Source organism: Cucurbita maxima, unplaced genomic scaffold (assembly GCF_002738345.1).
Source record: "Cucurbita maxima cultivar Rimu unplaced genomic scaffold, Cmax_1.0 Cma_Scf00017, whole genome shotgun sequence".
In the NCBI taxonomy this organism is placed as follows: Eukaryota; Viridiplantae; Streptophyta; class Magnoliopsida; order Cucurbitales; family Cucurbitaceae; genus Cucurbita; species Cucurbita maxima.
Window position 1 is genome coordinate 2,246,669 of NW_019272033.1, and position 12,457 is coordinate 2,259,125.

A 12,457-nucleotide genomic window follows, 5' to 3' on the forward strand; every position below is an offset into this window, starting at 1 on the left:
AATTTAAAATTACTTTTCTATTAATTTACCATTTGAATTATTGTAATGCAAAGCCGACCACTACTAAAACTACTTTTATTTATTAAAATATTTTAAGAAAATGACATATTATATTAAATTATTACTTTATTCATTTATTTAGTTGGACTTGTTTGAAAACACTTAGCCGTCTCATTACCAAACTCCAACTCAACCTTTTTCAATAGACTCTGAATTCAGGTGACGTGTACACGTCCAAATATTTAAATATTTCTTTTTCCTTTTTTATTTTTTAAATATTATATAATATTTATACCCGAGCGATTAGATATAATATTTAAGATATTTAAGATAATTAAAAAAGAAAAAGGATATCACGTGTTATGTTACCTTCCCTCTAAAATAAAGAAATTGCTTATCACATTTGGTTGACTATGAAATTAATTTTTAATTTTTAAAAAAATTATTAAAAAAAAACCAATTGGGTTCTTCCAACAAAAATTTCATGAAAAAAAAATTAATGAAACAATAATTTAATAACACATTACCTTTAATTAGCAAGTTGAGAGGATTGCGGATCGGTTTTAATTTTTTTTTAATGTAAACAATATGAACGAAAATAAATTCTTTGAAGGATTTGAGAAACGATTGCGCTTACAAGTTTTCGCATTGCTGGCCTACATATATATATATATATATATGTATATGTGTATATATATATACCCTTGCAGCGTAAGGGCTATATAGAATTGTTGTTTTTGTTTCTGATTCATTTGGTCGTAAAAGGGCAGGGAAGGGCAGGGAAGGGCTGCTCATCGAACCCAGATGGAGGCCCTTGTGAAGGCGGATGCGGCGTCGGATCTTAACCAGCCGTTGATTCGAAGGGGTGAAGATCGAACTCGTCGGTCGGAGGAGCTATGGTCGAAGTTATGGGTTGAAACCCAGAAGCTATGGCTAATTGTTGGCCCGACCATTTTCGCCCGTGTTGCGACCTTCTCTATGAACGTTATTACCCAAGCGTTTGCGGGTCATCTTGGTGATGTTGAACTCGCTTCCATTTCGATTGCTAATACCGTTATTGTTGGGTTCAATTTTGGGCTATTGGTATGAAATTTGGAGATGATTTTTTGTTATTTCAAATGGGTTTTTGTTTGTTTGTTTGTTTGAATATGTTTGTTTTGAAATTTTCAGTTGGGTATGGCGAGTGCATTGGAGACGCTATGTGGGCAAGCGTATGGAGCTAAGAGGTTTCATATGTTGGGGATTTACTTGCAGCGGTCGTGGATAATGCTGTTCTTGTGTTGTTTTTTGTTACTTCCCTTTTATGTTTATGCTACTCCGGTTCTGAAAATGCTGGGACAGGCGGAGGATGTGGCGGAGCTATCTGGGGTGGTGGCGATTTGGTTAATACCACTTCATTTTAGCTTTGCGTTTCAGTTTCCATTGCAGGTGTTCTTGCAGTGCCAGCATAAGACCCTTGTGATTGCTTGGGTGTCTTTGGTGGGGTTGGTGGTGAATGTTGTCACTAGCTGGCTATTCATTTATGAGTTGCAGCTTGGTGTCATTGGGGCTGCTATTGCTCTTGATATTTCTTGGTGGGTTCTGGGTTTGGGGTTGTATTTCTATACTGTTGGGGGTTGGTGTCCTTTGACATGGACTGGATTCTCTGTTAAAGCCTTTCATGGACTTTGGGAATTTCTTAAACTCTCCATTGCTGCTGGCCTCATGCTCTGGTAATTCCTATGCTCTTAAGATATCAAATACCATTGCTCCAAAAGTTTACTTATTAATCAATTTGATTCTCAATTGGGTTATGGCAGCTTGGAGAATTGGTACTTTCGAATCCTCGTATTGATGACCGGAAATCTCGAAAATGCTACTATCGCTGTTGATGCCTTATCCGTGTGGTATGCATAATAGTAAACTAACTTTTCTTTTGTTTGGGCTTCACCCTTCTGTTAGGGAGAGTATTTCGTTCTCCTCTCCGACCGATATGAGATCTCACAATTCACTCCCATCAGGACCTAGCATCCTCGCTGACACTCTTTGTTCCCCTTCAGTAAACAAGTGTCCGCGATGACACTAGCCCCAAAGGGGTGGATTGTGAAATTGCAGATGGATGATAGAAGAGAACGAAACATTATTTATAAGAATGTGAAAATCTCTTCCTAATAGATGCTTTGTAAAGCCCAAAAAGAAAAACGGAGAGACAATATCAGATCTTTAAGCATTTATGATCTTCCCAACCCTCATTTTATCATTATGATTGTCATTAATTTGTGGTTGAAACTTGTACAGCATGAGCATCAATGGGTGGGAAATGATGATCCCTGTAGCCTTCTTAGCTGGTGTCGGGTATACCCACTTGACAAAAACCAACAGTTTTTAGCTTTTTCACAAGCAATGAATGAATCACTAAAAGCTCTTTAATCCATATGGAACAGAGTAAGAGTGGCAAACGAGCTAGGAGCTGGGAACGGGAAGGCAGCCAAATTTGCAACAATCGTCTCAGTGGCGCAGTCAACAGTGATTGGAATAGCGATATGTCTTGTCATAGTGCTATTTCATGGCAAGATAGCACTGATCTTCTCAAGCAGCAGAGACGTAGTGGAAGCAGTGGATTCCCTCTCCAATCTGCTAGCCATTACCATCCTCTTAAACAGCATCCAACCAGTTCTTTCAGGTTCTTCCCTCTCGATCAACACTGATACACATTCTATTTATGTTCAAATATTGAAGAAATTAGATGGGATATTGCAGGAGTGGCTGTTGGATCAGGCTGGCAAGCTTGGGTAGCATACATAAACCTCGGATGCTATTATGGTATAGGTCTCCCACTTGGTTTCGTCATGCAATGGTATTACAAGTCGGGCGTATCGGTACGTGCTTCCTTAACTACTACAACTATGTTCTTCGAATCGTATCGATTACGACTGACTCGTTTGAATTTACTGCAACAGGGCATTTGGGGAGGGATGTTGTTTGGAGGAAGTGCGTTTCAAACTCTGATATTGATGATCATCACAATTAGAACAGACTGGGAAAAAGAGGTAAAAATAAATGGAATTGGTGTGTTTATAATGGTAAGTGTTTTAATGGCATCTTAATTTGATTCATTTGGTGCTTAAATTTAGGCTGAGAAAGCATTGAAGCACGTAGAGGAGTGGTCGACACCTCAGGACAATGAGAAGCTTCTTGTGGCGTAATAATAATATTTTAATAATGTTTTATTGTGGTGTACCACTTTTCACACCATTTTTAATTTCTTATATTCAGATGTATTAGTGAGAGAGATAGTAGATTTACCTTAATTAATTTATGTCTTCGTTTCAAACGTTGTAAAGCATAGCAAACACTAATGCTCATACTCTTTTGTTTGAGAAGAAATCGAGGTCAGAAGCTTGAGTATATGTTGCTTGGTCGTAGGTATCCAACGTTGGTTTGACTCACTCAGAGCGGACGATTGCCACACCAACACTCCCATCACCCTTTCACACACAACATGCCCACCAACACCCACGCAACACAATCACAACTATCCATATCGACATCTTTTGAAATTTATAAACCTATTTAACACAAATTTAAAGTTTAATTACCTATTAAATGCTACTATTGAGAAAATTTAATACCAAAACACGTAACTAAATACGAAATTAAAGGCTTAAATTATTAAAATTAAAATTATTTGAAATTTTATTCGGCCATTAAATTCACCCCCTTGTTAATATTTTCATATTTTTTTTTAGTACAAGATGTTGACGTCCTATTTAATTATAAAGTATATTGTTGAATATTTGAAGATTTAAATATAAATTTTTAATTAACGTCATAACATTATAAATATGTCATAACCCAACCCAACTATAGGATAAGACTCCGCCCTAAAATATTTTACAAAACATTTGTATATCTCTCGTTTGATCCTTCATTAATTATGTTTATTTTCAACTTTATATTTTGTATATATAATGTTATTATTATACTAATTAATTAATTAATTAACCATTTATGTAAAGTAAAATAAAGAATGAGGATATAATATTTATCTCGCTCGACCAATCATGGGTTGGTAACTTGACCAACCTGAATAAAGTTTACAACCCAATTTAGCTCGACAATGTTGTCGGGTTCTTTCCTTAATTATTAAAAATATATATATATTTATTTCTCATAAAAAATAATCTAACCCAAACTAAACCGAACCATTTCATTTAACGTCATTTATGCACAAAGCCACACCAATACACTTTACAATGAGTAAAAACTCAAAACCCAAGGAATAAAAAAACATAACAGGTAACTTTTTCACATTTTTCAAAAAAAAAAAAAAAAAAAAAAAAAATCCTTTCTTTTTAACGGATTTCAAGCTCAAAGAAACAGACAAAAGGTTCGAACTATCCTACCGTTGAAACGGTCAGTGGAAGCAAAGCCGGGCCCAACGGTCTCAATGAACCCGGTTCAACAAACGGGTTCCACAACCGAGTCGACTCGGTCATTGTCGTCATCCTCCTCCTCCGCTCCACCAGTTTCCCTTTCGTACACGTCACCAGTTCCCACAACTCATCGTTCTTCCCTCTGTTCACAAACAACACACTCACTTTCCTTCTGCAATTTTCCATCCGAGTCAGAATCTCCACCGACTCGGTTAACTCGTCCCGACTCAGCCACTCGACTCTGTTTCCGATTTCGTTAACTCGGACCCGAATCTCCCTCTGCACCAACCGGTAACTCTCCAGAACCAATCTCACAACCTCGTAAACCAAATCCGATTTCTGGACATGCAACGACTCGGGAACTTCCGAAATCCGCTCTAAAAAACCCAAAAGAACATCCAATTCCTCCAACAATTCGGGAATCTTCCTGTCTTTACCTTCCACAATTTCGGGATTTCTTGAACGAAAATACAGAATCCAATCCAATTTCCTGATATGTTCCACAACCCCTGCATACCATCTCACCCAACACGACAACTCGCTCATCTCCGAGTCCGATACGTCGCGAAACGCGGACAAATTTAGAAAATTTCGCCCTCCGTAATAAGGGGAAAACGCCACCTCATCCCTCAGATTAAACGGACCTCGAATTACAATTATATGCAGAGTGAAAAGCGATTTCATGGCCACGGCGGCGCTCGTGGTTGTATGAAGCCGTTCCATCAAGGCTTGGATGCAGACAAATGCCGTGGAGGAACGGAAGTCATTTCCAAGGGCTAACAGAGCAGCGAGTCGGGCGTCGGAAGGTGGGTTTCTGGCGCCGTGCGTGGTGGCACGGACGACGGCGACTTTAATGGAAGATGAACGGCGATGAATTGAGAAAGTGGCTTTGATTATTGAGGCCTGATCTTTGAAAGCGTCGATGAGATTCTTGAGCTTCTTGGTCTGATCTATGGCCATTGCATATTGTTCATACGATCGATCAATAACAACTGAGAAACGGAAGGCGATCAAATAAAAGGATCCAACTTTGACTCTTTTTTTTTTTCTTTTCTTTTTTTTAATTTTATATATTTGGAAAGCAAAACGTTAAAATAATGATTCACATTGATGAATTATTGTCACACGGTAACCAATGTTGTATTTTTTTTCTTTTTTAAATTCTTTTCTTGGATGTTTCATTCTTCTAAATTCGGAAGTTTATAGGTAATTTCCATAATTTTTGGTCAGTTTGTCGGCGCCACAAATAATATTAAATATATAAATATAATCACATTCTTTTTTCAGAGACATTCTAATTCCAAATTATACCAATTGTCTATTCTTTTCTTATCCTACCATCGAAATCGTGTTTTATAGAGCATAATATCGTTATTTATAATCATTTTTTTTTTGTTTATTTGACCATTGTTGGTAGCTTGTATCTTATTTAAACGTTATGAATATCAATGAAGATCACACACCTTCGATCCCAATTATAATTCTCATTCTTAACAAGGTGAGATCTCACAATTCACCCCCCTTCAAAGCCTAATGTCTTTGCTGACAGTCGTTCCCCTCTCCAATTGATGTGAAATCTCATAATCCACCTCCATTCAAGGCACAACGTCTCCACTGGCATATTGTCTGGTGCCTTAAGGAGAAGCTCGAAAGAAAAAGCTCAAAAAAGACAATATCTGTCGGTAGTGATCTTGGGTTGTTACGGTGCTAATTTTACTTCCGCTATAATTTCTATTAAAATGAAAACAAATAATTTTCAAATAATTAAAAAAAATTATGAATAATTTTCAACAAATAACCACTTAATTTTACATATGTAAATACTTTTTCCTAATTTATTAACAAAATATCAACACTTTCTATACACGCGTGTGTCCCACGCGCCACAACTAATCACTTTTGACCGTTTACCCTTCTTCCCGTAGAAATTCGAATTTTCTTTTTCTTTATAAAATTAAATTTAAGAAAATCACACAAAAGCCCACATCGGCCCAAATGTCCAGAAGCCAACACCGTCAACGTTATTGTTGACTTTGACCATGTCCATCATCTCGCAATCGTACAAACGGCCGTCCACCGCCGTCTCCATTCACATTCACATTTGCATCATTTCTAGAACCCTCCCTTCTGAACAACGGCGTCGCCGGGAAAAATGTCCACCACTCCGAACGCCCACTGCGGCTTCGATTGCCCACAAACCCATTTTTCCCCAATTCACTACGATACCCCTGTCTCGAACTCTGCACCCTCGGCAACGCCACGCAGCTCCTCGCCCGATTCAAATTCGAATTCAACAGCTCACTTCTCACCTCCGTCGGCAATCTCAGAGTAAACCTTTCGTAATCCGCCCCTATTTGAACCAGCGAGTGTCCCGTCGAGTGGGATCGAGGGAACAGTCCGATCAATCTCCATCCCGTCGATCGCGACCTAATTGGACCGTTCTGATTCAATCCCTGATTTTGGGGATTCCCCTCTGGAATTCGTATACCCACTTGACAATTTTCCAATCCGGCCACTCGATTTCCGTCATCGCCGTGGATTCTTGAATCGGAATCGAGCAGAGCAGCAAAGGAGATGTCGCCGGGTTTGGGGACGAGACTGGCGCGGCAAACAGGGCAGGTAGAGTGAGACACCAACCAAGCGTCGATGCAATCGGAGTGGAAGACATGGCTACATTTCGGCAACAAACGCAGCGTATTATCATCTTCGAATTCGGATAAACAAACGGCGCATTCCAATGCGCCTTTCCCAATTTTGAGACCCTTTACGTTGGAATACACGAATGTTGGGAAAGAAGCTATAACAGCCGCATCGAGACCACGCGCCGCCCTTCTTGGTCGGCCGTTGATTCCTTCTGCGGCTGTGGGGAGGAGAAGGTGGCCGCCAAAACGTTGATCGTTGCACTGGCGGGTGTAAACGGAGAGGAGGGCAAGAACGATAAAGAAGCAAACGAGAACAATCAAAACGACGGCCATTCGTTTGCTGATTGTCTGTTTGAAAGAGTACATCTCCGGCGGACTGGGAACAGCGGGTCCTCCAGATTGGGCGGCGGCGAGAGAGATGTGGGAGAGGAGAATGGAATGGATAAGGAAGCCGGTGAGGACATGGCAGCGGCGGAGGGGTGGAGAGGTCATTTGGAAAAGGAACAAGAAACAGAGAGAAACAAAGAGAGAGACAGAGATAAGCAACACGTTGAGCTCCGGCCAGTTTGGAAATTGGGTGATATAATATTATAATTAAATTCTAATTAATCATTATGATATGTACTAACTAGGTGTTAGAGATGCTTATAGTTCAATTTTCTAAGCCACCTAATATCTTACTTAAACACACGTTGAAAAATATATTAAATTACACATTGTATATCATATATGTAACGTATTGTGTTGGGATTAAGATTCGAAATTCAAATTCAGGATCTTGATATTGTTAGACGAACACGACTCTCCACAATGGTATGATATTGTCCACTTTGAGCATAAGCTCTCATGGCTTTGCTTTGGGCTTCCCAAAAGGTCTCATCCCAATGGAGAGTGTATTCTTAGATTATAAACCCACCATTCCCTAAATTAACCGATGTGGGACTTTCATCATCCAACACCTCCCCTCGAACTAAGACTCCAAAGGAGTCGAGCGTCGATTAAGGGGAGGCGTGGTTTGTTCGAGGGGAGGTGTTGGATGATGAAAGTCCCACATCGGTTAATTTAGGGAATGATCATGGGTTTATAATCTAAGAATACACTCTCAATTGGTGTGAGGCCTTTTGGAAAGCCCAAAGCAAAGTCATGAGAACTTATGCTCAAAGTGGACAATATCATACCATTGTGGAGAGTCGTGTTCGTCTAACAGATATCTCTGTCATTCTTTTGCATCCTCCACAACATAGTCATGTTACTTACCTCTCGATTCTAAAAGTGAAGACTATTATCAAACACTAAACTAACCCATTTATTTTCAGCATGATTCGTCCTTACTCGCTCACACGCATACTAGAATTGTGAAACATGCTTAAATTATGAAATTTTTATGATTTAGTCACTGAAAATCTATTTGTCAATTCATTCATGTACTTCTCATTCATGGGAAGTCACAGAGTACATATGGTTTTTTTTTTAATTAAAATTTAGAGAAAAAAAACAAAATAGATATTTGTTTTTTGAAAGGTGTGAGTTGGTGGTTTATCTTTGACCATGTCAGAGGGTTGACTTTTGAACAAATTATAGGGCCCATATTATCTGATTATCCACGTGAGTGTTAGCCACGTTAGCAAACAGAACTGACGGATCCTCTTACAAAATACGAGGATAACGACAACAACAATAATGAATCCCCATTCCAGGAACCCTTTGAATTTTTAATCCCTAAATTAACCCTCTATCGTTCGGATCCATTTGGACTCACTGGCCCATTTCAAACGTGGGCCGACACCTTTTAAATGGGCCAACTTACAAACGGGCTTACTGAAAAAGTGGCTGAATTTGGCCCGTTATGTTCCTTCAATCACAGGACCCAACCAACAAGCACCACAGTAGGTGAGTCGTTTTAATAATCCACCTCTTATCATAATCCACCTCTTTAGGAGTCTAATGTCCTCGTTGATACACCGCTTGGTGTCTGACTCTAATACCATTTATAACAGCTCAAAACTCGCCGCTAACAAATATTGTTCACTTTGGCTCTTACGTATCACCGTCAGCCTCACGCTTTTAAACACATTTACTATAGAGAGATTTTCAAAACACCTTCATCACAATCCACTTCCTTAGGAGCCCAACATTCTCACTGACACACTACTAGTGTTTGGCTATAATACCATTTGTAACAGGTCAAGCCTAGTGCTAACAAACAATGTTTGCTTTGGCCTATTACGTATCATTGTCAACTTTATGATTTTTAAACGCGCTTTCTATGAAACTTCTCTATAGTAGATGCATTTGAAATTTTTCCATACAAACTTATATACGTTGGGGTGGCATATAAACCTCAATTCTCTTTGCAAAATAATTTCAAATTTTACTTAAATTCTCTCAATGATTTCCAATAAACTAATTTAAATGAAATTTAAAAAAAAAATCTAATTTTTGTTTTATTTTTCTATGAATAATTAGATAATATATATTTTATAATTCATTAAAAGAAATTAGTTTTAAAGCAAAAATTGATATATAATAGTTATTTTATAAAAAAAATCCAATGATTTGAAATTTGAGGAATAATTTGGAGGTTTCATCTGATTTGAAACAAAAAAAAAAAAAAAAAAGGAATCTAATTATTATTTTTTATTTAGATTAAACAGTAAATTAAAAAAAATGATATAAATAAATGAATAAAAACGCAAAAAAGTTGGGGAAAAGAAGAAAAAAGGAGTAAAAGACACGACAAGCAAAAGGGAGGGAAAAAAAAAAAAGAAAAAAAAAGGCGAAAATAGATGAAAAGAAAAGAAGAAAAGGCGGTGGATTTGACGACGGGGAATGGCGGGTAGTTGGGTTTAGGCGCGGTAAATGGTAGCGTAGGCTTTGGTGCATCCACACCACGTGGACCCCTTGACAACACGTGTACGGCTGACTGCTACCCCAACTTGTCTCTTTCTTTAACCCAATCACACCGCTCCACGTTACACCCTAAAACATAGGAGCATATTTTAAAATTGAAGGGTAAATCAATTTTTAATCTTTTAAATTTACATAAAATAATCGAATAATTTCCCTTAATTTTTTCGTACCATTTTTTCCTCTTTCAAAAAGAAATTCAAAAGACAGAAAAAAAAAAAAAAAAAAAAAACTTTCCACGTCATTTGGCAAGAAATGGAGTGACAGAAAAATGCAGACGAAAAAGAAAAAAAGAAAAAAGAAAAGAGAATCTAGTAGCACATCTGGGAGGAAAGGGAATAATATATATATATATATATATAATAAATAATTTCCACGTAATTAAATGAATCACATTTTATTCGAATTATTTGTTATAATTCAAATATGAGTTATAAAAAAAAGAGAATCTAGTGGCACATCTGGGAGGTAGCAAAATGCATGGATGGTCTGTCGTGTAATACAAGAAGAGCCAAGCCTTGGGACTTGAACTGTACACGAATATTAAGTATATGATATGGGGATTAAACACAGCTTAATTAGGTTTAATTAATGAGTTAATCGGGAATCGGAAACCAAGAGAAATACAGCCACACAATTTAATCATTTATATTAACCCATGATTTGGAGAATAATACAGTTTTTTTATTACTCACTAATTATTTATTTACAAAATTAAACAACAGCTTCCCACAATTTCAGGTCCCAACATCTCGTCGTTTATCCAAACACGCTTTTAGGTAATTAAAAATCTTAAATAAATCCAAATCTCACCACCTTAATAACTCTACAAACTTAGGGTTTTTATTTATTTATTTATTTATTATTATGGCCACCTTGTACGTTGTTCCCACATGCACAGATTAGGGTTTCTGGTGACCGGAGTTTACGGTCAACACATGCAATTCCATTTTTTTTTTTTTTTATTATAATGTTAGAAAAATATTAATGAGTTATGCATTAATATTTAAATGGATATAAGTACTACGAAGAAAATGAAGGAAATGATGACGTGGCAGTAAAATCCCATACTTCAAACAGTAGCCTTCATCAATCAATGATTTCCATTATTTTATTTTCTTGAAAAAATACTTTGTAATTAATTATTACAGAAATTAGTGCTTTTTTTTTTTTAATTAAAAAATGGGGACTTGATTGGTCATCGAATCTAGTAAATTACAGATTTGGGCGTTACATTCAAAGGAATGCCAGTTTGGTTCCCTCCTACTTGGTCATAAATAATAAATTATTTTTAATTCCAATATTTCTTAATAAATGTCGAAAATATATATATTTATTTATTGTAATTTAATACTTTTAAATATACCAATTTTGTAAATAAATGTTAAAATGAAGATGAAAAGAAAAAAAGGAAACACAGAACACAAAGCAATAAGGAATATTCGATTGAAGCAATTAAACTCATAGGTCTGAGAATGTGACATAGAAATGTGGGTTAATTTGTGTATATTATAATGTTTTTATTAAAAAAAACAATAGTATAAGAATCCGAAAAATAATAAGCATTTTAAAGATTTAAAAAAAAAAAAAAAAAATTGGAGCAGAAGAACAGTAAGTAGCGTTGGAAAGGGTGTGGGACACAAAAATAGCATAGTCGTGAAGGTAGATGATTACCAAAGTGGCTGTTTCTAACCTCGCATGGATTCCTCTGCAACCATGTCCCCCTCTTAACACTGTTTCATTTTTTAATTAAGATACTGACATATCATGTATCAATTGTTAGATAAACACGACTCTCCACAATTGTATGATATTGTCCACTTTGAGTATAAGTTCTCAGTCTAAAAGGCTTCATACAAATAGAGAGAGCATTCTTTGATTATAAACCCATTATCATTCTCTAAACTATTGGATGTGGGACTTTCATCATCTAACAACAATATCAGTGTTCGAATGTCATTTTTGGGTTCGAGTCACTGTTACGCCACTTTACGATCTAATAACAAAGAAAGTGTATAAACTCAAACACAAATATTTAGTTTATTAAATTAAAGTTAGCAAAATTTTGAAGTAACTTCACATGATTAAACTAATTAAACTCGATTAGTGTCTCTAATATCATAACTCTAAACTAAAAAATTTATGATTAAGACAAGTATAGCATCACCCGTGGGTGTAGAAGGAAAAAACAAATCTTGTATTTTTAAGGTATAAGGACAAAAGGTGTAAGCCAATCAAATGTGGCCACATGAGGCCAAGTTCTATATATATATTTATTTATTTATTTAATTTAAACGTAAATTTTGTTCTTATTTTGAATCCTTGCTTGGCATACTCAAAAATTGTTGTTGGTGCCAATTATTCAATCAAGAAAGAATCTTGGTTCAAAATTTATTATTATTTTTTAATTTCAAGATTAAGAGTAAGGTAAGAAGAGGTATGTAAAAAAAAAAAAAAAAAAAAAAAAAAAAAAAAAAAAAAAAAAAAAAAAAA

At 36.3% G+C, this 12,457-nt stretch overlaps 3 protein-coding genes across 3 annotated transcripts; 1 reads left to right on the forward strand and 2 right to left on the reverse strand.

The window, feature by feature from the left end:
* The first annotated feature begins 700 nt into the window (after nt 1-700).
* On the forward strand, nt 701-3,294 carry LOC111492126 (protein DETOXIFICATION 27-like). Its single transcript, XM_023141351.1, has 8 exons — nt 701-1,083; nt 1,171-1,712; nt 1,800-1,886; nt 2,278-2,334; nt 2,424-2,662; nt 2,740-2,858; nt 2,940-3,029; nt 3,114-3,294. Exons 1-8 carry the CDS (start codon nt 805-807, stop codon nt 3,183-3,185), a joined length of 1,485 nt encoding a protein of 494 aa, XP_022997119.1. The 5' UTR covers nt 701-804; the 3' UTR covers nt 3,186-3,294.
* An 871-nt stretch (nt 3,295-4,165) lies between these two features.
* LOC111492184 (putative clathrin assembly protein At4g40080) lies at nt 4,166-5,716 on the reverse strand. Its single transcript, XM_023141447.1, has one exon. It carries the CDS (start codon nt 5,373-5,375, stop codon nt 4,377-4,379), a length of 999 nt encoding a protein of 332 aa, XP_022997215.1. The 5' UTR covers nt 5,376-5,716; the 3' UTR covers nt 4,166-4,376.
* Nucleotides 5,717-6,204: 488 nt separating this feature from the next.
* On the reverse strand, nt 6,205-7,738 carry LOC111492163 (RING-H2 finger protein ATL34-like). The gene has a single exon (XM_023141421.1). It carries the CDS (start codon nt 7,547-7,549, stop codon nt 6,437-6,439), a length of 1,113 nt encoding a protein of 370 aa, XP_022997189.1. The 5' UTR covers nt 7,550-7,738; the 3' UTR covers nt 6,205-6,436.
* Nucleotides 7,739-12,457: the final 4,719 nt, after the last annotated feature.